The 26,231-nt window shown below is 41.7% G+C and overlaps 1 protein-coding gene across 1 annotated transcript in view; it reads right to left on the bottom strand.

The window, feature by feature from the left end:
• LOC133387857 (calcium-activated chloride channel regulator 1-like) overlaps positions 1–26,231 on the bottom strand; it is a 61,687-nt gene that overhangs the window by 12,950 nt on the left and 22,506 nt on the right. The window contains exons 6-11 of the mRNA XM_061633559.1: positions 25,249–25,470; positions 22,267–22,491; positions 11,842–12,019; positions 8,776–8,882; positions 6,806–7,036; positions 1,551–1,821 (exon numbers count right to left, since the gene is read on the bottom strand). Coding sequence (XP_061489543.1) covers positions 1,551–1,821; positions 6,806–7,036; positions 8,776–8,882; positions 11,842–12,019; positions 22,267–22,491; positions 25,249–25,470 — 1,234 coding nt within the window. The remainder of the gene's footprint in view (positions 1–1,550; positions 1,822–6,805; positions 7,037–8,775; positions 8,883–11,841; positions 12,020–22,266; positions 22,492–25,248; positions 25,471–26,231) is intronic.

Raw genomic sequence — 26,231 nt, 5'->3', positions numbered from 1 at the left:
GTCCAGCTGCTTGCTTTAAAAACAAGATTGTTGGAGAGGAAAATATGCCAAAGAGAAAATTTAATCTCAGCTACATAGGGACAGCTGCAAGGTAAGGGGCATACATTGTTAAGGCTTGAACTAGCATTCATGATTCCTGGTCTGCCTAAACCTCTTTGTTTATAGATAATTAAAGAGGTTAAAGCAGATTAATGTGCATACAATAACTGTAGAAAGAAGCAAGTCATAAAGTAGTACCATACCAATGGTCTAGATGCTCCATTTGTCTCCAGGATTAGGTCTATTCATGTGGTAAAGTAGAGCAGGGGCAAGTGTGCTAGCTCCACCTTTCAGTTGCCCTCTGTTAGGGCAATAACTTCTGAAGTTATTTCTTTTATTTTAATTTTTTAAAAGATGTTTTCAAAACTTAAAAAAAGTTTTTAAAGATGTTTTGTTTTAATATATTTTAAAGTTTGTTTTAACGATACTTTAAAGTGTTTTTAGTGCTTTTGTTTGCTGCCCTGGTCTCCTACCAGGAAGGGCGGGATACAAATCAAATAATAAATAAATAAGTGGGGAGCCTTTTCTCTTAGTGCAGGCTTCCTGCACAATTTAGAACTCTGAACTTCCAGGGTTTTAAAATGTGCGAGGAGCCTACACAAGCAGAAGAAGAGCCCTGCCGCAGATGTGTGCCACCAACTCATGGCTGATGGAGAGGATGACCATGGGGCAGTGCTAGCGCACTTGTTTCCTCAGTTCTTCATGCAGTTCTAACTGTGCGTGGACAATTAGAACATACAAATGGGGCTATTCGCTGCTTGTACTTCAGGAAGCAGGCCTGGGAGGAATTACATCTTTTTGTTTTCTCTCAAGGACGGAATGGCACACGATAAAAGGTAATGGAGGAGACAGTAGCACTTCAAAGTGTTCCCCTTCTGTCCCCCCACAGGTTGCCAAAGCGCTCCCCCCTTCTCTCCCCCATGGGTCACCAAAGCTCCCACCCACCCACTGGCAGTTCTCCCAACTGCCCTCCCAGACACTCACTGCAGCCCCGTATCCGCTGCTTCCCTTGCTGCTCCTGCTGCTGCTTGCTCGCCCCCCACCGCCCCTCCTGCTCCATTGCCACTCCTCCTGTCACTGCTGCCATTTACATCACCATCTCTTTTTGGGGGGTAAGATGCTTTGCCATCATGCCCGCATGTCAAGCAGCATAATCTCATGACAGCGTCACAGCATAACATCTTACAAAAATATAGCATAGAGACTCATTTTAGAAGCTGATTGTTTCATATTGGTTGTTTGCGTGGATTTTATCTATGCTCTGTGCTTACCCTTCTCTGGGTCTCTTTTTGGCATAGGGTGGGTTCATAAAGAGCATAAATAAAGAAAAGCAGCTTCTTTTGAAGAGATCTTTATCAGAGATCTCGTGGATCCACTATCAGTCAGATTAGACAATATTGGGCTACATGAACCAATATTCTGATTCAGTGTAAGACAATTTTATATGCTAAACTGACTTTTGAAAAAATTCTAAAATACATTCTGCTATAAATGCTTCAAAATAAACTTACCTGAACCATTGTCATAAAGCTCTAGCTCTACAGGTGTTCCAGTCTGTGGTTCAACTGTGGCTGTGACATTTACACCAACAACAGGCAAGAATCTTTGGCTGACTTCTGCATAAATAACCATTGGATTAGGATAGCTATTGGTATCCCTATTCATATAGGGCTTCACAGTCACTGGAGGCACAGATGCAGATGCTGCTCGAGTGGTGACTACTATGGATAGGACTTGAGCTGCTGAATGGGTATTCTTTATTGTGTAAACCCAGTCTCCTGTCTGCAAATCAAGTGTTGAAATAGAGAAGAATATTCAATATTTAAGTCATTTTTATAAATGCAGTTTTATTGCTTTTATTTATGATTATCTTTTGATCAAGATACAGTTTGGGTTTTTTTACCAAGAAGAGCGGGTATTGGAAACAGTGCTATGCTGGGCTTACGATTAACTTAAATCCCCAGCTTTGCAAAAAGGGAAAGTCAAAGGGAAGAAGGGCAGGGTTCCTCTTAGGTGTGAAAATGGAATAAAATTGACCGAAGTCCTTCTCTTGCTTATCTGGGAAGGCCCCCTTTTTGTAAAAAAGGGAGTTCTCACCCCCTTTTTCTCTCTCTGTTGGTTGTAGCATAGTAAGCAGGCAACTATGCCATCTAGCAGCTGATCTCTCTTTTGCTGCATAGTGGAGTCAGATTAGTAGGCCTCTTGCAGGAGAGACCGATCAGGCTTTTCCTTCCCTCACTTTGCTTCCTCCCTCATGGACCAGCCACCTCTCAGAGTCTGAGCCCAGACCCCTCTGTTCCTCTCCAGCATCTCACCCTATCACCTAATTTACCCCCAAAGAAATGAATACTACACACACAAGGGTATAATATCACTCAAGTAAGCAATATAGCACAATTTAGTAAATGATTTTATAAAAGATTGATGTAGGGGGAAATTATTGAAAATCAGCTGCTTGGTTGAGTTGGACACAGCTATATCATGCCTGCTAGTGCAGACAGTACAGGATAAAAGGGGAACATTTCCATTAGTGTAGAAAGTCAGTTGCAATTCTCCCTGTAACTTACAACAGAAGAGCAATGAGCAGGAGCCCTTTATCTGGAAACATCCAACACTGTTGTTTGTGGATAAAATTGCAACCCAGGGCTCCTTTTGAGAGGAAGAGCAAGATATAAATTTAATAATAAAATGGAGAAATCCCTGAGCTTCTTGCAAGAAGGATGGGATGCAAATATGATAAATTCTCTAACTGTGGGCCAGAGAATGCAAGTGTGCCATGAGAGAATTATTCATTTGGCACAGAAAAGAAAGACAATAAATAATTAAAGGCTCCTATGAGCCCAAAATAGCCACAGAGGATACTGCCTAGGGTTGCCAGGTTCATGGCCTGAGACTGATCCTGTATCTTTAGGAGAAGAGAAAGTCAGCCAAGTGCAGGTGTTCTTGCAACACTGTAATGAGAAAAAACACAAGGTGGGATTCTCCTTTTTGAGGGCCTTTTTGGTGGCTGCCCCCAGGCTTTGGAACTCCCTTCCTCACTACCCAAACAAGCATTAGGTTCAGGGAGCCAAGAGAGAAGCTTGTGCAACTCCCAGGCGACGTTCAGCTTCAGGGAAGCTGGCACAGATTTGAGTGGCAGCTGTGAAGGGGCCCTAAAACACATCTTGAACAGTTTTGTGGCATTAGATTCTGCTGGTACAGCCTTCCTCATCACATGATGGGGGTGGGGAAAGTGCTAATTTGGAATACTGAAGCCAGTTACAAAATGCTACATGGAGGACTTCAGGAAGTGAATGGCTCTTCCCTAGGTGTATAATCTTTATTTATTTATTTATTGCACTTGTATACCCCCCCCATAGCTGAAGCTCTCTGGGCGGTTTACAGCAATCAATCAATAATCTTATCGTACCACTTTAGCTGTAGTGACACAAACCTTTGCTAGCATAACTGTAGCTCCAAAAATGGAGGGAGATCGTCAATAAGACAGGCATTTGCCTATTTTCTAAAAGGAATGGGCCTAGTATCTCTAGCATATGGGTGGGCAAATTGCGTTTTTCATTTCTCCAGTCTTAAGTTCAGTTCTCCACATTTCCACATTAGTTAGAGGTGTGACTTTCAGCTAGGAGTCAGCAGCCAGGACCATCTAGGAGCCGGTGAACTTTCCCAGCCACTCCCTGCTCTGTACAGCTGCTGCTTTTCCACCTTCTCTTGCCTGACGGCTGCAGAAGAGCCCACCCCTCACTGCTATGACTGACAACTGCACTTGGGCTGACTTCCAGGGACTTGGGGATATAACACCTGGGTCAGCATGTGCCTCAGCTAGAGGCTTGATCTGTTGAAATTCAATGAAGAGTGGGCTAAGAATACTATAAATAAATAAAAGAAACATGCATCTGTGACAGGCTCAGTTGGGGAGATCTTAGGGGGACCAATCACAGTGGTCTTGGGTAAGGGGAGGTATGGTGTGAGAGAAGGTGCCTGCCAGGTGAAGGGGACATGACACAGTTAGTGGCTGTGCTGTGTGCCAGCCCCTTCCCTAACCAGAGGAATTTGAATTGTTCTATCAGCCAGCCCTCTGGTCTGCGGATGCTGCTATTAAATGCCAGGCCAGTTTCAAATAAGATTTCCCTCATTGACGATATGACTGTGAATGAGAAGGCCAACCTGGCTTGTATTACTGAGACCCGGGTGGGTGAGGATGGTGGAATTGGTCTTACCCAGTTTTGCCCACATGGGTACTCAGTGCAGCATCAAGGCAGACTTAACTTATAGCAATTCTCTCTTTCTCTCTAGGCTTCCTCTCTGCCTGAGTGGAGTGTTTGTACCTTGCAATAAATAATCTGGACAGATTAGGGATTCTTCTGGTTTACTGACCACCTCACTGCCCAGCAGTTTCCCTTTCTGAGCTGACAGACGCGGTCTTGGAGATGATGTTGAAGACCCCGAGGCTTTAGTCTTGGGGGACTTCAACATTCATACTGTGACAACTAATTCTGGGGCAGCTTAGAACTTCATGGCCACCATGATAACTATGGGACTGCCCAACATGTCCCCGACCAACACATGTGGCAGGCCCCACTAATGATCTTGGCTTTTTGACGACTGTGACTAGAACTTGGGGGATTTTAACACCAGTCCCTTATCATGGTCAGATCACTTCTTGCTGAGGTTTAGTCTTTCAGAGGCTTTCCATCTCTGCAGAGGTGAGGGACTTATTAGGATGGTCTGCCCTCAGAGGCTGATCGATCCACTTGGTTTCCAGATGGCTCTGGGGGATTTTCCAGCTTATACGACTGGTGTTGGTGAAGCCCTGCATGATCTATGGAATATGCAGATGATACAGGATATTGATGCGATTGTCCATAAGCGCCCCCTCCCACTTGACAGACCCTGACCGGCTCCTTATTATACACCAGAGCTTAGGGCAATGAAACAAGCAGGGATATGGCTTTGAACGTAAGTGGAAGAAAATTCCGGACAAGTACTATGGAACACTAGTGAGGGCTCATTATTGTTGGGAGAGAAACAAGGGGAGTGCAACCCTATTGATTCTCCTTGATCTCTCGGCAGTTGTCAATACCATTCTTCTGGAGTGGCTGTTCAAATTGGGAATGGGTTGTACCACTTTACAATGGTTCAGTTCTACTTGGATGGCCATCTGCAGAGGGTGGTGCTTGGCGGATGCTGCTTGGCCCCATGGACCTTCCAGTGTGGGGTGCCACAGGGATCGGTTTTATCATCCATGTTGGTTAACATCTACATGAAACCACTGAGCAGATTTGAAGTGTGTTGTCATCATTAGGCAGATGACACACAACTTTATTTCTTTTACACCAGCAGGTGTGGCAGTGAATGTGCTAGACCAACATCCTGCTTCATTGATGGACTGGATGATAGCCAAAAAACTGTCCAGATAAGACTAAGGCACTGTTAGTGGATGGTTCCTTTGACCAGATAGGTGGGGTTCAACCTGTTTTGGATGGGATTACACTCCCGCTAAAGGACAGGTGTTGTGGTTTGGGGCTACTTCTGGATACATTACTGCCACTGGTGGCCTTGGTGATGTGGAGTGCCTTCCATCAGTTTTGGGGGGTGGTTCAGCTGTAACCTTATCTGGACAGGGAAAACTTAGCTTCTGTTGTGTTGTCTAGGTTAGATTAGTGTAATGCATTTTACATGGGGCTGTTAGCAAACTGCAGCTAGTGCAGAACTCAACAGCCAGGTGGTTGACTGGAGGTGGGAGGTTTGATCATATAACATCCAGTTCTAGACACCTCACTTTAAGAAGGAGGCAGACAAACTCGAAGAGGTTCAGAGGAGGGCAACAAGGATGATCAGGGGACTAGAAACAAAGCCCTGTCGGGAGAGACTGAAAGAACGGGGCATATTTAGCCTTGAGAAGAGAAGACTGAGAGCAGATAGGATAGCAATCTTCAAGTACTTGAAAGGTTGTCACATGGGGGGTCAGGATCTCTTTTTGATCAGTTAATTTCCAGGTTCAATTCAAAGTTCTGGTTTTAATAAAGCCTTATGTGGCTCAGGACCCCAGTCCCTTAGGGATCACTTCTCCTGCCATGAACCTACCTGGACCCTGGGTTTGTCATCTGAAGCTGTTCTTTGTGTGCCCTCTGTGAAGGAGGTGTGGAGGGTGGTAACATAAGATCAGGTCTTATCAGTGGTGGCTCCCCAACTGTGGAATGCTCTTCACAGATAGGAGTATCTGCCACCATTGCTGTCAAGACACTTTTATTCACCCAGGCATTTGGCTCCTAATTGGTGTCTACCTTTTAGTTGAGTGGGGTAGGATGTGTCCTTTTTATGTTATTGTAAGACAAGCACTTTTAGTTAATAACCTTTTATTTTTTGATGTATTCTAAATTTTGTATTGGATGATTTTTAAAATTGTCACTTTGAGACAAAAACGTTGTAGTAAGCAACAAATAAATATAATAAAATATATTGTTTTACAAAAGGTTTGCATGAAAGTTCATCTATATCTTAGTGTGACTTTCTTCTAATATGCATGTTTGTATGCAATTTTGCCTAATATACACATTTTCATACACCTTACTTGGCTGAAGAACTGCACTGCAAAATTCATGAGAAGTGCAAATTTTGAAGGATGGCTGTGTTTTAGTTCACATATTGTTTCAGAAAGTGTGAATTAGGTAAATTCACATTTAAATGAGAATGGAATCACATTTCTCCCCCATTGCTTCTCTAGAATTAGATGCCTAGAGAAGTTTAAACAGAGCTCAATTTTTACCTTTGCAGTTCCAGCAATGTTGAGTCGTGCTGTTCTGTGGTTGGTGCTATCAATTACAAAGTCTTGTGTAGCATAGTTTTTTCCTTTGGGATCTGTCAGAATAATCATTGGAGGATATATGGCCTCACTCCATGAAACTACGAAGAAAGTGTCGTTTCCCACTGTTTTATCAATAGATACAATACCATTCAGCGCCATCAGGGAACCAATGCTTTGTCCTTGACTTTCAAGCTGTTGGGGGAAAGGAGAAAGTAAGTGCTCTGATGTATCAAAACAGTTTTATCAATTCTAAACAAATGGCTCATTTCATTTCATAAAGTGTAAAGCCATCTGTGTCAAGAAGCTGCATTCACAGTGGATAGTTCTGCTGAGTAAAATATACATAATAGACATGACTAAGAATGCGAATATAGCCTGGAGGAGATTTGCCTTGTCCCATACAGACCTTGATTTGTGCAACAATGAGAAAACTGTTATCTACACGATCTCATTGTTCACAAAGGCAGAGAGGAAGGTAGAGGAGCAGCTACATCTAAACAGCTGGGAGCAATTGCAAGTCCAGCTCAATAACACTGCCCATAAGCTGCCACATGCTTAAGCCACTCCATGCCACATTGGAAGTTATACATTGAAAGGCCGATATAAGTACTTTAAATAAATATACAAAAGTCCTGTGTAAAAAACAGGTACAGTTTTGCAGCATGTTTCAGTGCGATGTTTGAATTCTACATGATGCTATTTCATTAGCAGTAACTAGAACAGACTCTGACCAAATGCAATCAAGAGGTTGAAACTGGAAGACACAAATCTAATTCCACAAGCAGAAGTAAATGTGCACTCAGTATGCTGTAAGGCTTTTAGGACCACACTAGACAAGGCAAGTTAGATCCCTGATAAGATCTCCTAATGTAGAGAGCAATCCAAACCCAAGATCCTCCAGGATGGGGTGGGGTTGGAATAGGGAGATTTCTAGCTATGCTGGCCAAAGTCCCTCATCCCAGCTCAGCTGGAGATACACCAGTGTAAATCCTCCACCCTGGCTCAGTTGGGCCTCAGCCAGAGCTCAGCTGAGGCCAGGGTAAGTCCAGAAAAAGGGGGATTCTGGGGTTGTGACACAGGCAGGGCAGGATAGACTTATCCCCATTGCAAACCCCTTTCAACTGAGTCACATGATCATATAGAAACCCAGTGGAAGTTACACTGGCAAAAAAGGTGGTGTAAGTGAAATTCCATTTTAAAGGCTCGTTTTCCCTCTGCAAAGCTCGGGGGCCGGCTAATCTGGCAATAGCCTGCTCCCAAAAGGTGTTTGGAATAGGAGCAATGTACTCTGGCTTAATTTAGGGCAGCACAAATTACATTAGCTTCCTGTAGTTTGGATTGCTCTGCCACTTTACTTAGCAGAGTAGCCAGTGAGATACAATCTGGACTGGGAAGATTGTGCTGGGTTGTGTGTTTTTCAGACCTTTCCTCTTAAGCTATTTCCTGATGAAATCCATTCCTCAATCTGGTATTTGCTCAAATAGAGGGGGGAAAGTGAAAAATAGAGAAAAATTAAGTACGGTTGCACATTCAATTGAAATGAGATCAGTAAATTTTAAAATGTTGTTTCAACTCTGCCAAAATCTGCCTCTGCAGTTTGTCCTTCTCTATGAATTCTGGCTGGGTCCAAATCCCCACACAGCCATGAAGCTCACTGGGTGACCTTGGGCCAGTCACCGCCTCTCAGCCTCAGAGCCAGGCAATGGTAAACCACCTCTGAATACCGCTTACCATGAAAGCCCTATTCATAGGGTTGCCATAAGTCGGAATCGACTTGAAGGCAGTCCATTTCATTTTCCTCTCCCTGCACAATAGCAGCAAAATACGGACTTTAGAACTGATTTCACTCTGTGCTATTTTTAATTTTTCAACAGTGACTAATTATAATAATAACAGACTGCTGTTTGTGCTCAAATCTTCACAATGCAAACCTGAATAGATTGTTGACTGAAATCTCCACTTCCCGAAGCAATTCCAGTGAAAGCATTTATGAGACTGTTGGAATCCAAATTGTCAGTGGCAGAAAATTTCAAACCTCCTGAAATGTGATTCAAAGAATAATTATAATAATCTGTCAGGTGGAATAAAATGTAATACATTTTTATATTTTATAGTAGTGCACCCAAGTGTGGTTGCACAAGTACAGTTCTGAGTGGTATGTGCAGGTTTTTAATGTTAGGGACTGTAAATATCCAGCAACCTATTACTGCACATATCTATAGTTGGATCAGGGGCTGTGACTTTTGTGAGAACTGAATTATGTTTTCCTTTACTGAAGTATGTAGTAAAAGGTATCAGAAATCTCCTTTTCTCAATTCCTCTAAATGAGTTGTTTCTAACTGGCAAGACATTCAAAGTTAGAAGAAACTTTTACTTGAAATCTTAGGTATGGATTATTTAAAAGGGAGGCCAGGGGTACTGCTAGGTACTTAACAGATTTGGGGAACAGGCCCTTAGATACAAATTTGCCAATGCTAATTCATATGCATAGAAGTAAATTTAGATATTAAATGTCTCAAAAGGCAAACCAACTAGTTTCCCATCCAAGTCATCCCAGATAGGTTGTTGAATTGCACCCCAGCCCAGATCACCCCAAGTCTTCAATTAATTCACCCTCAGTTAATTTACAAACAGATCCTAATCCAAATCACTTCAGTTCTCCTCATTTATTACCAAATAATCTCTGTATAAAGTCATCTTAAATTAATTTATTTCCCCAAATTAATATCCTTACTAACATCACTCCCACAATTCATTGTTCTTCAAATTCACTCCTTAACTAACATGTATATGACTTGGCTCCATGGGTTAAATAAATGTGCTGTGTGTGTTGTTAAAGAAAGTTACTGAGTTTTTGCTGCTGTTTTTGATTGTACTAATGCAAAAATAAATAACATTTAAATGTGTTACTATTGTTTTGTTGAATCTTTATTTTGATTCTAAGCCACTCTGGGAAAACTATTTAGCGCACAATCCTATATTCAATTGAATGGTTGTCCGTATGCAAGGTTACAAAATGGCAAAAGCAGTTAGTTAAAAGCAAGGCAAAACGCAGGCCACCACACCCTTGCTGCTGGAACCAACAGCTTAATTACGAATGCAGAGATAGAGGGTCATCCATTTTAGAGTTTAATATGGATCTGAAGTTGTGTGTGGTATTCACACAACATCATCCTCATCTATGTAGCAGATTACACTTTCCCCTGCCAAATTTGGATTTTCCGAATCCATAGATAATCCAGTAAGGGACGAAAATCCAGTGTAAATCACAAATTAGCTTACTGTGGATGCACTGAAAAACATTGTGTGGGCAGGTTTATTTACATGTGTGGTGACGTTTTGCTGGGTACCATCTAACGCCACACCACCTACTTCCATTTCATTTCCATCAGCCCAAAGAAAAAGATGCAGCCTGCCTTTTTTTCCCCTTGTTGCTAAAGGCAGGTTCACAGTCTATCAGCTCTTTTATGCCAAACTGCTCTTGCAAATAACAGCTGTATTAAAAATAAAATTTGCCCTTGCAAGTACAGGAGGTAGGAACGACTCCAAATCCATGCCTGACTTAGAGCAACACCCATTTTTTAAAGAAAATTATGACAGCTCTCATGTGTAAATCTGGTATATCGTGTTTCAAAAACAAAATAAAAGCCCCCTCTCTTTCTAGCTAGATTTAACCTCACCAGTTCAAACAACGCAGCCTGCATAGCTTCATGCATCAGAGCAAGCAAGAGCACTATAGATGCCTGCTTAACACAGGCTTGGAGTGCAGAGGGGGAGGGGGAATAAGCCATCCTGGAAATGACTGCAGTATACAACAGGTAGGGAACATTTTTGGCCAAACAGACCACATCTTTCTCTCCCCCAGCCTGGCAGGCCAACTTTGACAGTTGGGCAACACCAATGTGGGTGGAAGGGATGCTGCCCAAGCAGAATTGAACTCACCTGATGTATGGGGAGTTCAATCCTGCCTTCTGCAGCTACATCTCTACCTGTTCCATGGCTGATGTGATGTCAGGTGTAGACAGGTGTGTATGGTTTCAGGAAAATGGTCTCACAGGGCAAATGGAGAGGCTTGGTGGGCCAAGGGTGGCCCACACATTAGAGGTTCCCCTCCCCAGTTATACAGCTTACATAGATATGACCAGTTTTCAATTACTCAATCTACAAATCCCAAGTCAAAGCAGGGCCTCCCCTTCTCTTCCTGTCTCTCTCTCAGAAATGGAAGCGGCAACCCTTATTTTCTAAAAAAAAAAAAAAAAGTTCCTGTTCTTTTGTGCAAATCTAAAACTTGTATTTTTTAAAAAATTAAAAGGTGTGCATGCACAGGTAAATACCTGCATGTATGCCCACAACGGACCTCAGGTTTCCAAGTACTAATTGAGGGGAGGGGGTGAGAACACACTGCAAATACATCCCATCAAGCACCATCCACCAGTGTGGACAGGAAACATCGATATAGATTTTGGAGGCATAAGATTGCAAGTGCTTGTATGAGCGAAGGCATGCAAACTTGCACACAGCAATAGTGACCCGTGTCTGCATTAATGCTGTTGTGTGAACACAGCCAAAGGAGGAGAGACAGAAGGCAGAGAGTTGTCTATATGGAGGCCAGGGGCAGGCTTCTCAGTAACAGCATCTAGTTTGGCCCTCAGTTTACGTCCTTGTGCAATCACTTGCCTCCATCTAAGCCCACATTCTGTTTCCAGCAATGGTCATCCAAATGCCTTTTGGAATCTTCCAAGTAGAACATGATGTGGAAAGGTTTTCCCTGAGTACTCAGGCATATAATGCTTCTGAATAGGGAGATCTCATTTAGTTGTCATAGCTGAAATAAGAGTTTCCATTGGTGGAGTAGGCAAAAGGAATATTGTAGATGAGAGTAGCTTGGCAGGGTAGCTGGGCCTTGTAGTAAACTTACTTTTTTTGGAAGACACCAGCTGCCACTATGCAGCAAAAAAGAGTCTTGAAAGATTTTGACATTTTGCTTACTCACATACCTGTCATGTCAGCCAACGCTTCTAGTTCTTTTGCAGCACTTGGTCCCAAAGCAATAGTGTGAATGATAGACCCGCTACTTTCAACTTCTTTAAAGCAAGAGCCAATGCCTGCATCTTCTCCATCTGTCAAGAGCACAATTTCACAGCCTTCGGTACTTTGATATTTTTGTTTAAACACCTGTGTGGAAAAAAGGATTTAAAATGTTAGCAGGAATATTAGAACAAGTCATGTAGAAGCCACGGGATACTGTTTGGGCTTATAATGATCACCAACTGTTTGGGCTTAAACTGCAGGAGAAACATCTGTAAAAGCTCAGCAGGTGTGTTGTGTTGTTTTTGCACATGGGCTAATTTCCTACTCGTGACAGAAGCAGACTTTGGTGAGATGGGTGCAGTATGTATTGTTAAGGGAAGTATTAGCATTTGCTACTTCACTACTTTAAAAAGGTAGAGATATGGGCTGAAGCAGTTGGTACAAAGGGGTCTGTGCAAAGTGGCTGGCTCACTCCTCTCTCTAGATGGTCTTCCATTACAACAGCCATAGCAGCTCCATTCCCCTGGAAATATTGTCTGCACTAGGTCTCGGTATGAAAAGGGAGAGAAGGCAGAGAGCTTCCATAGTACTACCATTGCTGGGAATACACAGTGACATGCTATAGCTTCTTCCAGCCAACCTTCACTGCTTAGAACCCACACATCAGCCTGCCTGGTGGTCACTGAGGTCATCACTAGGGGGTTCTCCTCTGGGTGTCCCTGTCTTCTGAGTAAGTTGGGTGACAACTTGGGATTGAGAAGTATTCTGAAAGTTTTGGGCATGGGTGCTGATTCAGATGTAATCATTCGCCATCTGCGTGGATCAGATGTCAGTACTGCAGCTGCTACAGCTTTCGTTGATACCTTTTAAAAAAAATCCTGGTGAACTTTATGACGTTGTTAATGAACTGAGACCATCTATAATGATAACTTTATTCCATTAACATTAATTTCTTTGTTTTGCTAATTCAGTCAATGAAATGGCTCATGTATTTGCTTCACAATCAAAGATGGTTAGAAGTCTGTTGTCTGAAGTAAAACATTTGAGCACGCTAGGGTAAGGTGTAGAAGGGGAGGCATGGAAGCAAAATTAAAAGAAATGCACCAAGCATAATCACTTTTTGATTCATTCCTTTAAAAAAAAAGAAATACCTGCTTTACCCAAAATAACCAGTGTGTGCTAAGAGAGTAAGTAGTTTGATATAAGAAATATACATACGACCATGATGCTCAGTTCAACTTCTGAACTGAAACATGCAGTGCTACCTTGCAGGATTGTTATGAGAATGATGCACAAATGATTTTCTAAATGGTGATTTGACCCCTAACATGAGCACAGTATGGGATCATTGCATTCAGCTTCATCACCATATCATAGCAAAATACTAAAACAAAATTCTATTCAAGCCTCATTGTGTTGCAGGGGAAAAAAACCTGTCCTTTCATTGTTCATGTCTGAGATAGAAAATAACCCTGAGGGCAGATGGCTACTTCATGGGAAGTGGCCTGGCTCATAAACATGTGAATAAAACAATCAGAAAACATGGAGATAACATCAACTGTATTGTAAATAATATAAAATATAAAAACGTAATGAAAACTATGTAAGAGACCATTACACCATTGTTACAAGAGACAAAATCAGTTTTTGTAACTATAGAGGATTGGGATGAAAGAAACCTAATTTAACTAATGTGACTTATTTATTTATTTATCTATTTATTTATTATTTGATTTATATTCCGCCCTTCCTCCTAGCAGGAGCCCAAGGCGGCAGGACTTATTGGACAGATTGGACATTAGAAGGTACTTCTTGATAGTAAGGGCGGTTTGACAATGGAACTGACTGCCTAGGGAGGTGGTGGGATCCCCTTCGCTGGATGTCTTCAAGCAGAGGCTGGACAGCTATCTGCGGGAGATGCTCTAGCTGTGGATTTCCTGCTGTGAGCAGGGGGTTGGACTCGATGGCCTACAAGGCCCCTTCCAACTCTAGGATTCTATGATTCTATGATTATAGACCGGGACATAATAATGGTCCAACAGACCACAAGCGGCACAAAATATGAAAGTGAATTACATCCCTAGTGTTTATTTGTTTATTGCTTAGTCCAAAGACCATTGCTAGAAGGCACTGAATACAAAACATTAAAATGTTTAGGACTTTCATGTAATTTCAAAAATCACAATTAAAATTAAATAAATAAAATGTATAACTAGGCTTAAGGTAAATGAACTTTGACTTATAAAACAAATAAACATTACAATAACAACGAGTAAAATAACATAACATCAATAACATAGCAGAGAGCATTTTATACACTCATATCTCCGAATCTCTATAACAATTAACAGAAATGGAATCCAGGAATTTTTCCTTGCATCTAGCAGCCTTCACCGCAAAAGCAGTGACCCTCCGGATCACATACTGATTTGTTGTTTGTAACAAGAAACAAAGTTTCTCTTTCACATCCCAAAATTTCATTTTCTTTAGCAAAGGCTCTAAATGGGTGATTAATAAATCGAATAAAATAAAAAAAATAAATAAAATAAATAAATAACTTTCTCTAATGTCAGTATATAACTGGCACTCGAGTATGTAATGTGCCAAATCCTCCGGAACTGGCTTTCCACAAACACACAACCTGTCTTGTACTGGTATACCATAAAATCTCCCCCATTTCATCATTGTATCCATTTGTTCAAAGCATAAGAGTGTGTAGGCTTTACGGACTTCCATTTCCAAGAGGAATGCCAGGTATTTTTCATATTTATGCTCACGTTTTACGCTAGCTAGCCATTTCACTGTTCCTGCGGAAGTCAGGGCAGTTATGTCAGTTTGTGCTCCTACATCAGACACTCTTTGTTTAAAGATCTTATTAATAACATTCAGCCTTGGATTCAATGCCTGAGCAGAGAATCCAAAATTTGGGAGTAGACTTGAGAATTTCTGCAACCAAAAGTTTCCTTGAGGAAGTGTCCTCTGTTCCTCCAGGCAGATCTTAGGGAGCCTTTCTTCTGTTAGGTTATTTATTCTGCACCAGTAGTTTGCCATCCTGACATATATTAACCCCGAGATCTTATCCATGCCCAGTTCATCTCTAGTTAAATGAGCTGGGGTAGATTTTGAAACCCCTAAAATCGTACGCAGGAAGCGACTTTGAATGTTTTCGATTTAGAAAGATCTGCAAAGCCCCAAATTTCAGCGCAGAAAATTAGCATTGGTATAACCTTTGCTTTAAAGATGTTTATAACTGGGCATAATGAGCCTGGATATCTGTAATTTAGCAGTCTGTTTAGGGATTGCAAGCTGGCGACAGATTTCATTTCAGTTTTCTTTATTTGTAATGCCCAGGACCCTGAAGATGAAAAGGTAATGCCAAGATAACAATAAGATTTTACCTGCTCTAAGTTTTTGGAGTTAATATACCATCTATGTGATTTCCTCTTTTTACCAAAGACTACTACTTTAGATTTATTGTTATTAATAACCAAGTTGTTTTCTGCACAGTAGGAACTAAACTGTCTTAGCAGTCCTCTTGACCAACTTTGGATGTTGAAAGGAGGATCATATCATCTGCATATAATAATATATTAACCGCTCTAAGATTTTGGGCATATGATAATTCTGATTTTGTAGCGAAACGGCAATATTAATATAAAAATTAAAAAGAAACGGTGCTAAAATACAACCTTGGCGTACACCTTTATATGTGTAGATCTTGTCTGTCAGGGACAAACTTGAACCTGTTCTGACCTTCAAGTAAGTTTCTGAGTAAAGTGCTTTCATTAGGAATAAGAGCCTCATATCTATATTTGTGTTTGACAACTTTTCCCAGAGATGGTGTCTATTTATAGAGTTAAAAGCTGCACTTAAATCAATAAAAGCTGCAAAAAGCTGACCACCCTTTGTGGAATACTTAGTTATCAAATGAAGTAATGTAAAGCAGTTATCCATGGTGGATCGGCCTTTCCTGAAACCAGCCTGTTCTTCAGCTAAGATAGAATTTTCATCCGCCCAGTCCTCTAATTTTTGCAAGAGATGCTTGGCATAAATTTTGGCTGGGATATTAATCAGGCTAATTGGTCTGTAGTTTCTAGGATCCTGCCGATTACCTCTCTTAAATATTGGAACTACTATACTAAGATTCCAACCTTTTGGGATGCAGCCTGTCTTGTTTATATGGGTAAACAGCCCTGCCAATAATGAGGCCCACCAGTCAGCATCACTTTTAAACAATTCCGGAGGCAAAAAGTCGTCGCCTGGGGCCTTATTGTTCTTCATTGTCTGAATAAGGGATTTAATCTCAGATGCAGTTACAGGTGACCATAAAGGGAGGGAAGTGATGTCCAATGCCCATGGAAAACTATTAACTGACCGTACGTCATCTTCTTCTCTAAATAAATTTGAATAGAACCTTTCCCAAGTTAGGGCTGGGATAGGAATATCAAGTGTCAATTTTGTTTCTCTGAGTCTGCCAGAGACCAGATGCCAAAAGTAGGCAGAATTTGACCCTGTTGCTGCCAATTCAAGGTCCGCCCACAAAAGCTTCTGAAACTGTGCTTTCTTAATTGAGATTAATTTTTTATAATCACTTCTAAGTTTTAACATGATATATTGTACCTCAGGATCAAATGAGGCATGTGCTCTTCGTATCTGTCTTCTCAGTTTCCTTCTCAGTACTCTACATTCTGTGTCAAACCATAACAACTTCATAGGCTTTAATTCATTTGAACTCATATCAGTTTTTAAAAAAGGTCTCAAATTATTACATATATCCTGGTACGCTTCCAGTACTGCATTAATATTGGCATCAGGAGTTAAAATTATGTTGCCAAGTACTCTACCCATAATTGAATTCTGGAAGTCTTTAAGTTTGCTCACATTTACCTTTTGCCATTTCAATCTCCTTTCCCCCTGAACCTCCAGTTTCTGTGATAACCATTGATCTAAATAGGTCACCATCCTCATATCAGATTTAACAGCTATCTTCGCTGTTATGGGTTGATGATCACTATCCTCCCTGGAATTTACTGTTACACCAGAGAACAAGTGGGCTTTTCCCCTGGAGACACAGATATAATCGAGCACACTGCCTGCACGTGCAGAGGAATAAATAAAAGGGTACGGAATGTTAGGATTGTTGCTGGCTATTATCTGTAATCCAAACATATATGTTATCCTAAATAGATTTGCACCAGCTTTATTTATCTTCTTATCCCTGGATTTCCAATAATTCAAATCTGCCAAGTCAATTAAATCATCTTCCGAGAGTCCACACTGCTCAGCCACCTTTATCAAGGATGGTCCTATTCTGGCATTAAAATCCCCCAATAGGATAAGCAGGGCATTTGGAAGCCTGGTGGCCAGCTCCTCCAATAGTTGTTGTAGGTGCACCCAAACATCAGACATGGAATATTGAGAGGAAGTTGGGGGTATATAAACATTTACCAGGATAAGCACCATACCTTGAACCACAAATTTTACCACCAAAGAATTGGTGGTCAAGGCTGCAGTGCCAACCAATTCTCCCCTCCCTCCCAGTTCTTCCTTAACCAAAATGGCTAAACCGCCTATAGCTCTACCTCTATCTTTTATCTTCTGTGCTGGGTTGACCCATAACATAAATCCTGGTAACACTAACTCATCCTTTGCCATGAGCCATGTTTCTTGCAGTGCTATCATTGAATATTAAATAAATACTCAATGATATCGTTGTCATAAGCTCTGGCTTTCCACCCAGCTATATTCCATGACATGATACCTACAGACCTGTCAGCGTGGTCATAGTTTCCTGTATTTAACTTCTTTGGGGATCCTACTGTTGATGCCACTATCAATGGAACTGGCAAACATGTGATGTCAATTCGTACCCTCCAGAATTTTGCTCTGCTTTCCCCGATTTTCCAAGTCCTGCTCCAAATACTCAATTTCATCAAATTGTGGGCTCACCCTACTAACTTTATTGAATAGGGATTCTTATAGACTAATTTCTCTATAGATCCCAGTTCCAGGTATCTCATATCAAGCCACATAGAAGGCTTTAGAGCAGCCTTTCCCAACCAGTGTGCCTCCAGATGTTGTTGGACCACAACTCCCATCTTTCCTGACCATTGGCAATGCTGGCTGAGGCTGATGGGAGTTGTGGTCCAACAACATCTGAAGGCACACTGGTTGGGAAAGGCTGGTTTAGAGTCATAGAGTTTGCATCTAATATTGTAGGGGTAATGCCACTCCCAGAACATCTTGGCTCAGTTTTGTTTACTAAAGGATTTATCTCAGCTGTGGCCAAGCAATTCCTAGTACTCCTTTCCCTGCCAGGGAGCTTCTGTACATTTCCCACCCCTCCCTTCGGCCTATTTTCCTGTTGAATAAGACCGCAATCTGCTGCCACCTGTTGTATACCCTCTTTATCCATGAGTCCATCTCGCTCTGCCTGCATGTCAATCAGATGATATCTTAAGGACTCAAGTCTCATCACTATTTCATTCTGTGCCTCTAGAGACAGAACACAAAATGACTCTACGAGCACTTTCTTCTCATTATTATAAAAATCCTTTCCCTTAGATGACATTTGCCATTTTTGAACTTGGGCAGGTACAGAACCAGATGAGTCTGGAAAGCTCTTCCTCTCAGAGAAAAGATCATTTCCAGAACACTCCAACTCATACTGAACTTCTTTGGGTTCATTATATTTTCTTTCCTCTAATTTTCCTGAATCCTTCCTGTCTTGGCAGTCTTGGGATATATAGGTAACTTCTAAATTGTTCAGATCTATAAGATCTTTCCCACCTCTAATCTCTTTATATGCTCATAGGCTTTCATACTGGTCATCCCTTAGTGTCTCCTTTGCTAATGCCATAATGGGGGCTATATTTTCAAACATTCTGGAGACATAAAGTCCTGTTTTTAGAAACTCTTCCTTTTTACAGTATATTTCCCTAGCCATTTGCCATTCCTAAAAAGAGACTACAGCACGAGCATGTTTATAATTAAAGAATAAATATTCAATATGGATAATATCTGGTGCAGAGATTTTAACAGGGGCAATTGGTTTTAAAATTTGTATTAAATGAAGTTTACGTTGTAACTGGGTTAACACACCCTTTGGCTTAGGATAATTTGAAAAAACCAATTTGTGACGTACAAGCCTCAACTTCCAACTTTGTTCATCTTTTGGCACCATCCAATTAGATGCCTCTTCTGGGCCTTGACTCTGGTCATTTACCCCAGTTTCAGACCTCAGTCCCTGGTTATGAAGCACATGTTGCAATGGATCATTTATTTCCCTCAGCCCACAGTTCCCATCAGAAGAGAGAGGAAGTCCAACTGGTGTTTTAGTTGATTGATCACATAGTGGTTTCTCTTCAACATTCTGTATTCTGCTCATTTCCCCTTTAGGCAGCTTTCCCCCTTTAGATGACACATTATCCTTTGCTTCTTAGGGGTCTTATATACCAGTTTAAATAATTTCTTAAAATTCATTTTCCTATCCAAATATGTAACCTTTGGGGGGAGGGCTTTCTTTTTTATTTTTTTGTGCACTTTATATTTTTACTCTTTTTTTCCATTGCTATTTCCTCTTTTAATTGCCTTCAAACAGAGCTTAGGGCATACTCCAGTAGGCCTATCAACATTAGAAGCACTCTGGGAAAACCCAGACTTATTTTCCCTTTGTATAGAACCAATATTTCTCTTTCTACAAAGCTCTACCATTGTAGTTAATAAACCATTACACTCCGCAAGAAATGATTTAATTAAACCTAGATCCTTGAGCATATCATTTGTCTGTTTCTCAATTTCAAATAACATTCAATTGTTAGTTGTTCAACCTCATGTTTTAGGTTGATCGATTCTTGGGTGTTAGAGATCCCATTTTGGGCTGAAAGAAGTGGGTACCCTACCACTTCATCTATCTGTTTAACCAATGACTCATCTAGAGCAGATTGTGCCTCTTGTTCTCCCACCCATGAGGTACCCCCAGCAAGAGCCAACTCAGATGCTAGATCCCTAGTCCCATCCGGTACTGCATCCCTGAACACGGCACATCTAATGTCAATAGACCAGTCTAGTACAGAGTTTGATAAAGATTTGTTCACAACTTCATCCTCTGTTTTTGGAGTGAAGAATTGTGAAATTTTTGCTTGGCGTTTCTGTTTCTGCTTCTGCCTCTCAGATGGCACTTCGACTGCAAGTCCCAGATTTTTATATCCTTGCCTAGTATAAACCATTTCCTTGGCACATTCCTCGCCTCCACTCCAACTATGGCTACTAGCACTCTCTCTCTCTCTTCACTCTTCTCAATTTCAGAGGAGATAAAGAGGTGCCACAAATATAATTGAGAAAGATGTTCCATATTGGATGAGCCTCCCAGTGTGTTCTCCCTCCTCAGCTGCTATCAACAGTTAGGGGGGGTGACCCAAAAACCCAAAGGCCCGCTTCCCCACCTGCTGTATCTGCTGCCACTCTGTCTCTCTCTCCTTTTGCCCTGGAGCTGCTTCCAAAGGGAGTCGAGGCTACCAGTTCCCAGAAAACAAGGTGAACAAAACTGTCAGTGTTGGTGGGTCCTCCCAGCCCTTTCTCCCTCCTCAGCGAACGCGTTTCTCCCTTGAGGTGATGTTAACACTGCAACTCCTGCCACTCCAAATCTCACGCGAGGATACCGGTCAGTATGTCTTAGATATCAGGGCAGTAGTAACCAGGGAAAAAAGGAAGATCTACTCCCAGTACTACTCAGAGCTAACTGTCCTGTGTCTTCCACCTAGTGACTTTGTATTAGTGGGCTTCTTCTCAGCCAGCACAAACAAACAAATGAACGAACAAAAGACCCAAGAACAAATTTGTTGCAGAAGGCTGTGACAGAAAAGTTCATATGAAGTCTGCTGCTCAAATGCAGAGAGCCCATAAATGCTGAAAGCTGTAGGAGGCACTAGCAATGTCTCCCATGCAGCTGATATCGGCTTAGGAAAATTTAGCCTTAAAAATGCTTTGAAGTCACAAGCAGAAAAGCAAAAAGCACATAAATTCTCCAACTTGCAATACTCACAAAGGAAGATTAGGAAGTTAAAACAATTTGAAACCGTCAGAAGATGAAAACTTAAAAACAGACCACGGAGCCCAAAGGAGACTAGCACTCAGCTACATCCCTAGTGATAACTGAACTAGTTCAATCAAGGAAATAATAATTATTGCTTGTTTTTGTAAAATAAATTCTCCATTCTACACGGTGCAATCCAGTATACATCTATTCAAAAGTAAATCTCATTGAGCTCAGTGAGATTTACTCCTGGGTAAGTATTATAGCAGGTGTGGGGAATCTTTTTTGCCTGGCAGCCAGATCCTTATTGATCTCCTCCCCCATGGGCTACTTTGACTGGTGGGCAGGACAGCCTACCTGTCCATCACCTGATGTCCCGCCAAACAGTCAAAGTCTTTTGCACAGTGCTTTCCAAGAGCTCAACAGCCAGCTGGCAAACCTGTTTTCTACAGCCATTGGCTATACAATCAAGTTGCCTGTGGCAAACCTGATTGTGCAGCCAAATCCAGCCTTGTCTGTCTGCCCCACACCTGATGTCACAATATGATGTAGTCCTGGGTGTAGTCATCCAGGGATATGGGGGTCATAGACCTTTACTTTTGGGGGGGAGCAGGGTCCCAGCCAGGTCCCTATGTGCGAAAGGGGGCCATGTTAGTCATTGAGAAGAGCCCTTGTCCTTTTGTGCTGATTGGGGCCAATCAGAGTGAAAGAAGGTGAGTCAGCTACTGGGAAGACCCTTCTCAGCAGCTAACATACAGCCTCCCCTTTCATGCTGATTGGCTCCTAGTCCTAGGGACATCTGTTATAATGGAATGTGGACTTGCAAGATGACATGGAGAGCAAGGGAGACAAGGGAAAGTGGAAAAGGGGGCATGACAGTGAGGGGGCATGAATGGACCTTCTACCTCTGAATTTGCCACTATATTACTGATGATGGCAAGCGTGGAGCAGGTGGGCATGGTTTGGAGGAAAAATTGCCTCATGGGTCAAATTGGGACCAGTGCTGGGCCAAATTTGGTCCACAGGCTGGAGGTTCCCTACTCTGACCTGTATTGTAGGATTGCAGCCTTAGTCTAAGACTGAGTAATGTTTGGGTTTAGAGAGATTGTGCATTAGCTCAAAAAGTGATAAAAAGTTTTTATCCTAACTTTTAAAAAACACAATATTAGCACTAATTATGATTCAGTATTGAGAGCCTAATGTCCTGTGCCAATGCCGTGGTGAAGGGATAATTTTGCTGCTACAGAAGCAGAGCATATTTGCTGCCTTTCTTGCTCACTCTGGATGCCTCTGGTGGGCCCAATCCTTCCCACTGCATCACCCAAAGAAAGTACAAAGCAGAAAATTTCTACTTCACCTGAAATCCTGTCCGCACTCCAGAACATATGCTAGTTCCTCCACTAGCTGTGGTAGGCAGATAGGCTGCAAGTGTTTGGCGCTCACTGTCACTGGTGATTTCTTGCAAATAAGTCTGAACTTTTGCTGCACTATTGAATGTGACAATTCCAACCCAGGAGCCCATTTCAATAATCTGTAGGAGGAATATTTCTGCAGCTTGCTTCAGTCGACCAATGCGATCATTCTGCATATGAATGAAAAACATGAATTGTCAATGCATTCCAGAAAGCAAATATAAATAGATCATTATACTTGAAAATACAGGTTGATAAACATCTATGAATACAATATAGGCAAGTCCATAATATCTATGAGTTTCCTAAAGAACCTCAGCCAGGTTGTGATGTGGGGCACAATCCATCTGGAAGTTATCCTGCACAGGCTCCATAGAAATGAAAGGGAGGTAAGCAAGACCACTGTCCATTTCAAGGGTGCTTGCCCCATGGATTATGTTCTTGGATAATATTTATATTTTTGTTGCTATTTTATAGATGTCTATATGTTGTTATTTGCTAGTCAAATATCAACCCAATCCCAGAATCTTGAGTTAGCGTTTTTATTTGCTTAGCAGTTATTTAGCACTTAGAACCCTTAGCAGTTAGAACCGTAAATGCAATAACACAATGACTAGTACGTAGGAACAAAGAGAACTATTACAATAGTTACTGTATAGAAATAGAAGAGGACAACAAAAAGGGAAGAACAAGAGCCCTATTCCAAAAGATTAGAGAAATGAAAGGGAAATTTAAACCAAGAGTTGGGATGTTGAATTATCAGCAGGGGAACACACTGATTGATCAAGATAAAATAAAAGGAAGATGGAAGCAATACACTGAAGAACTATATAAAAGAGATGCAAGATGACAGGTTCATTCACGGAGAAACAATATGATGAAGAACCAGAAATTTTAGAACGTGAGGTGGAAGCTACTCTTAAAATACTTGGAAGAAACAAATCACCAGGAACAGATGGCATACCAATAGAGTTGCTACAAGTTACTGACACTGAATCTGTCCAACTTTTGACAAAAATGTGTCAACAAATATGGAAAATAAAACAATGTTCAATATACATCCAAATTCCAAAGAAAGTGGATGCCAGGGAATGCAGTAATTATCAAACTATTGCCTTACTATCCCATGCAAGTAAAGTAATGCTCAAGATTCTACAACAAAGGCTCTTACCATATATGGAGCAAGAAAGGCCAGATATCCAAGCTGGATTTAGAAAGGGAAGAGATACCAGAGATCATACTGCAAGCATACGTTGGATAATGGAATGGACAAAGGAATTTCAGAAGGAAATCACCCTGTGCTGTATAGATTACAGCAAAGCCTTTGATTGTGTAGGTCACAAAAACTATGGAATGCTTTAAAAGGAATGGGGTGACACAGCATCTGATTGTTCTGATGCACAACCTATACTCTGGACAAGAGGCCATTGTAGAGACAGAATATGGAGAAACTGATTGGTTCCCCATCGGAAAGGGTGTGAGACAGGGGTGTATTTTATCACTTTATTTGTTTAATCTATATGCAGAACACATCATACGGAAAACGGGATTGGACCAAGATGAAGGAAGTGTGAAAATTGGAAGCAGAAATATCAATAATTTAAGATATGCAGATGATACCATACTACTAGCAGAAACCAGTAATGATTTGAAACGAATGCTGATGAAAATTAAAGAGAAAAGCACAAAAGCAGAACTACAGCTGAACATCAAGAAGACCAAAGTAATGACAACAGAAGATTTGTGTAACTTTAAAGTTGACAACAAGGACATTGAGCTTGTCAACAATTACCAATACCTTGGTACAGTCATTAACCAAAATGGAGACAATAGTTAAGAAATCAGAAGAAGGATAGGACTGGGGAGGGTAGCTATGAGAGATCTAGAAAAGGTCCTCAAATCCAAGGCTGTATCACTGAACACCAAAGTCAAGATCATTCAAACCATGGTATTCCCAATCTCTATATATGGATGTGAAAGTTAGTGAAAAAAGTGGATAAGAGAAATATCAACTCCTTTGAAATGTGGTGTTGGAGGAGAGCTTTGAGGATACCATGGACCACGAAAAAGACCAATAATTGGGTCTTAGAACAAATTAAACCAAAACTATCACTAGAAGCTAAATGATGAAACTGAGGTTATCATATTTTGGACACATAACGAAAAGACATGGTTCAGTAGAAAAGACAATAATGCTGGGAAAAACAGAAGGGAGTAGAAAAAGAGGAAGACCAAACAATAAAGCAAGCCACAGACCTGAACATACAATATCTGAACAGTGTGGTTTATAACAGATGCTATTGGAGGTTGATGATTCATAGGGTTGCCATAAGTCTTAATTGACCTGAAGGCACATAACACACAGCAATCATTTAGTTACATGGAACATGGGTAGAACAGGACTGTGGGAACACACATTTAGCCCTACCCCCCCCCCCGGAGCTGTGTAACTTCTCCAGATCTGCCATGACTTTACTGTGAAGGTTTGCAGCAGGCAGCCGTGTGCATCTGATAAAGCTTCCTGCAATATGAGAACCCCGGAAGATTGTTTTTGTTGTTGTTTATGGGCGGATGGACCTGGTTTGGGAGAAATGGCCTCAAGGGTCAAATGGGACCACTTGAAGGGCCACGACTGGCCTGGAGGTAGAAGGTTTCCCACCCCTGCACCGCAGGGTGCCACCCCTCCCCTAGAACATTTCTCCAGGGTGAATTAGTTACTGTAGATTGATAAATATGCAAGTCAGGTAGGGCAGGTAAATATCTAATCAGATAAAGCAAAATTTAGCCTCACTATTTCTAACAAAGAATACCATTTATTACAGAATCACTAATTCTGTTTTAACATTTGTTTTGACTACTGACATTAATTCCATCATTTTGGAACTATCTGGAAATATTTCTTCTGGACATGGGAAACACAGACTTACCGAACCCATACTTCCAGAAACATCAAGAACCAGACACAGAGCTCTGTCCTGTGTTTGCAGCAAGGAGATGGTGGGGTTGGGCGGAGGAACATTTATTGGAGGTGAACTGACAAAGTCAGTGGAGTTCATAATTACTTCCCATGTGCTCCTGTAATTGCACAGCTTATTCTGCATATTTGTTGCTTTAATATTATGGTTACTTTCATCACAGAACTGAGTAACCTAAGGAAAAGATAAGAAAATTAGGTCACAATTAGCGAAGCCAGGTCTCCGGCAAATAGCCGGAGACTCCGGCCCCGCCCCTGCTTTTCTCACCTCCGGCCAGAATTGCCCCCATGTTGTTTAATCTCCGGCTATTGTGGACTCCCAGGAGCGAGGAGCCAGTCATGCAGACACCAATTTTCCCCTTGCTTCTTCTATCTGCTTTGCCTCCTCTCTCTCTCTCTCTCTCTCTCTCTCTCCTTTGCATGCAGACGTGCACACCTCAGGGGAAGGACTCCATTAGACTTCCCAAGCACCGCCTCTCATTCTCATTCTTCCGTGGTGTGGAGCAAGTAGGAGGTGAGTTGGCTGGCTGGCAAATGCCCCGGCTTTGAGGGTTTTAGGGAGTTCTAGCTGCTCTAGAGCTGATGAGCAGCTGTGGCCGGGGAGCAGTGGCATTCCAAGTGCAGGCAATAAGAGGATGACACATCGGGCGCTGCCTCTTTGCCAGCTCCAGCTCACCCAGGATAGCGTCCCACCTTCCCCCCCCTGCATTTAGAGGCATCCTCTCTCCCTGTCCTTGACTTCCCTCCCCTTTCTCCCCTCCCCCTTTGATTTCTTTGTCTGTTTATTTATTTTTATTTTGCGTGAGAAACATTGGTATTTCTCTCCCTCCCCCTTCTTTATCCCCCCCCTCCGCTTCTTTCCCTCACTGATCCCAGGGCTCCCTCACCTCTTCTCTTGCATGCTTGGGAGCCTTTTTCTCCCAAGCACCAGCAGCC

This window comes from Rhineura floridana, chromosome 6 (assembly GCF_030035675.1).
Source record: "Rhineura floridana isolate rRhiFlo1 chromosome 6, rRhiFlo1.hap2, whole genome shotgun sequence".
Taxonomy (NCBI): Eukaryota; Metazoa; Chordata; class Lepidosauria; order Squamata; family Rhineuridae; genus Rhineura; species Rhineura floridana.
Note: the sequence above shows the minus strand (reverse complement) of the source record. Positions and strands in the feature narration are given on the sequence as shown.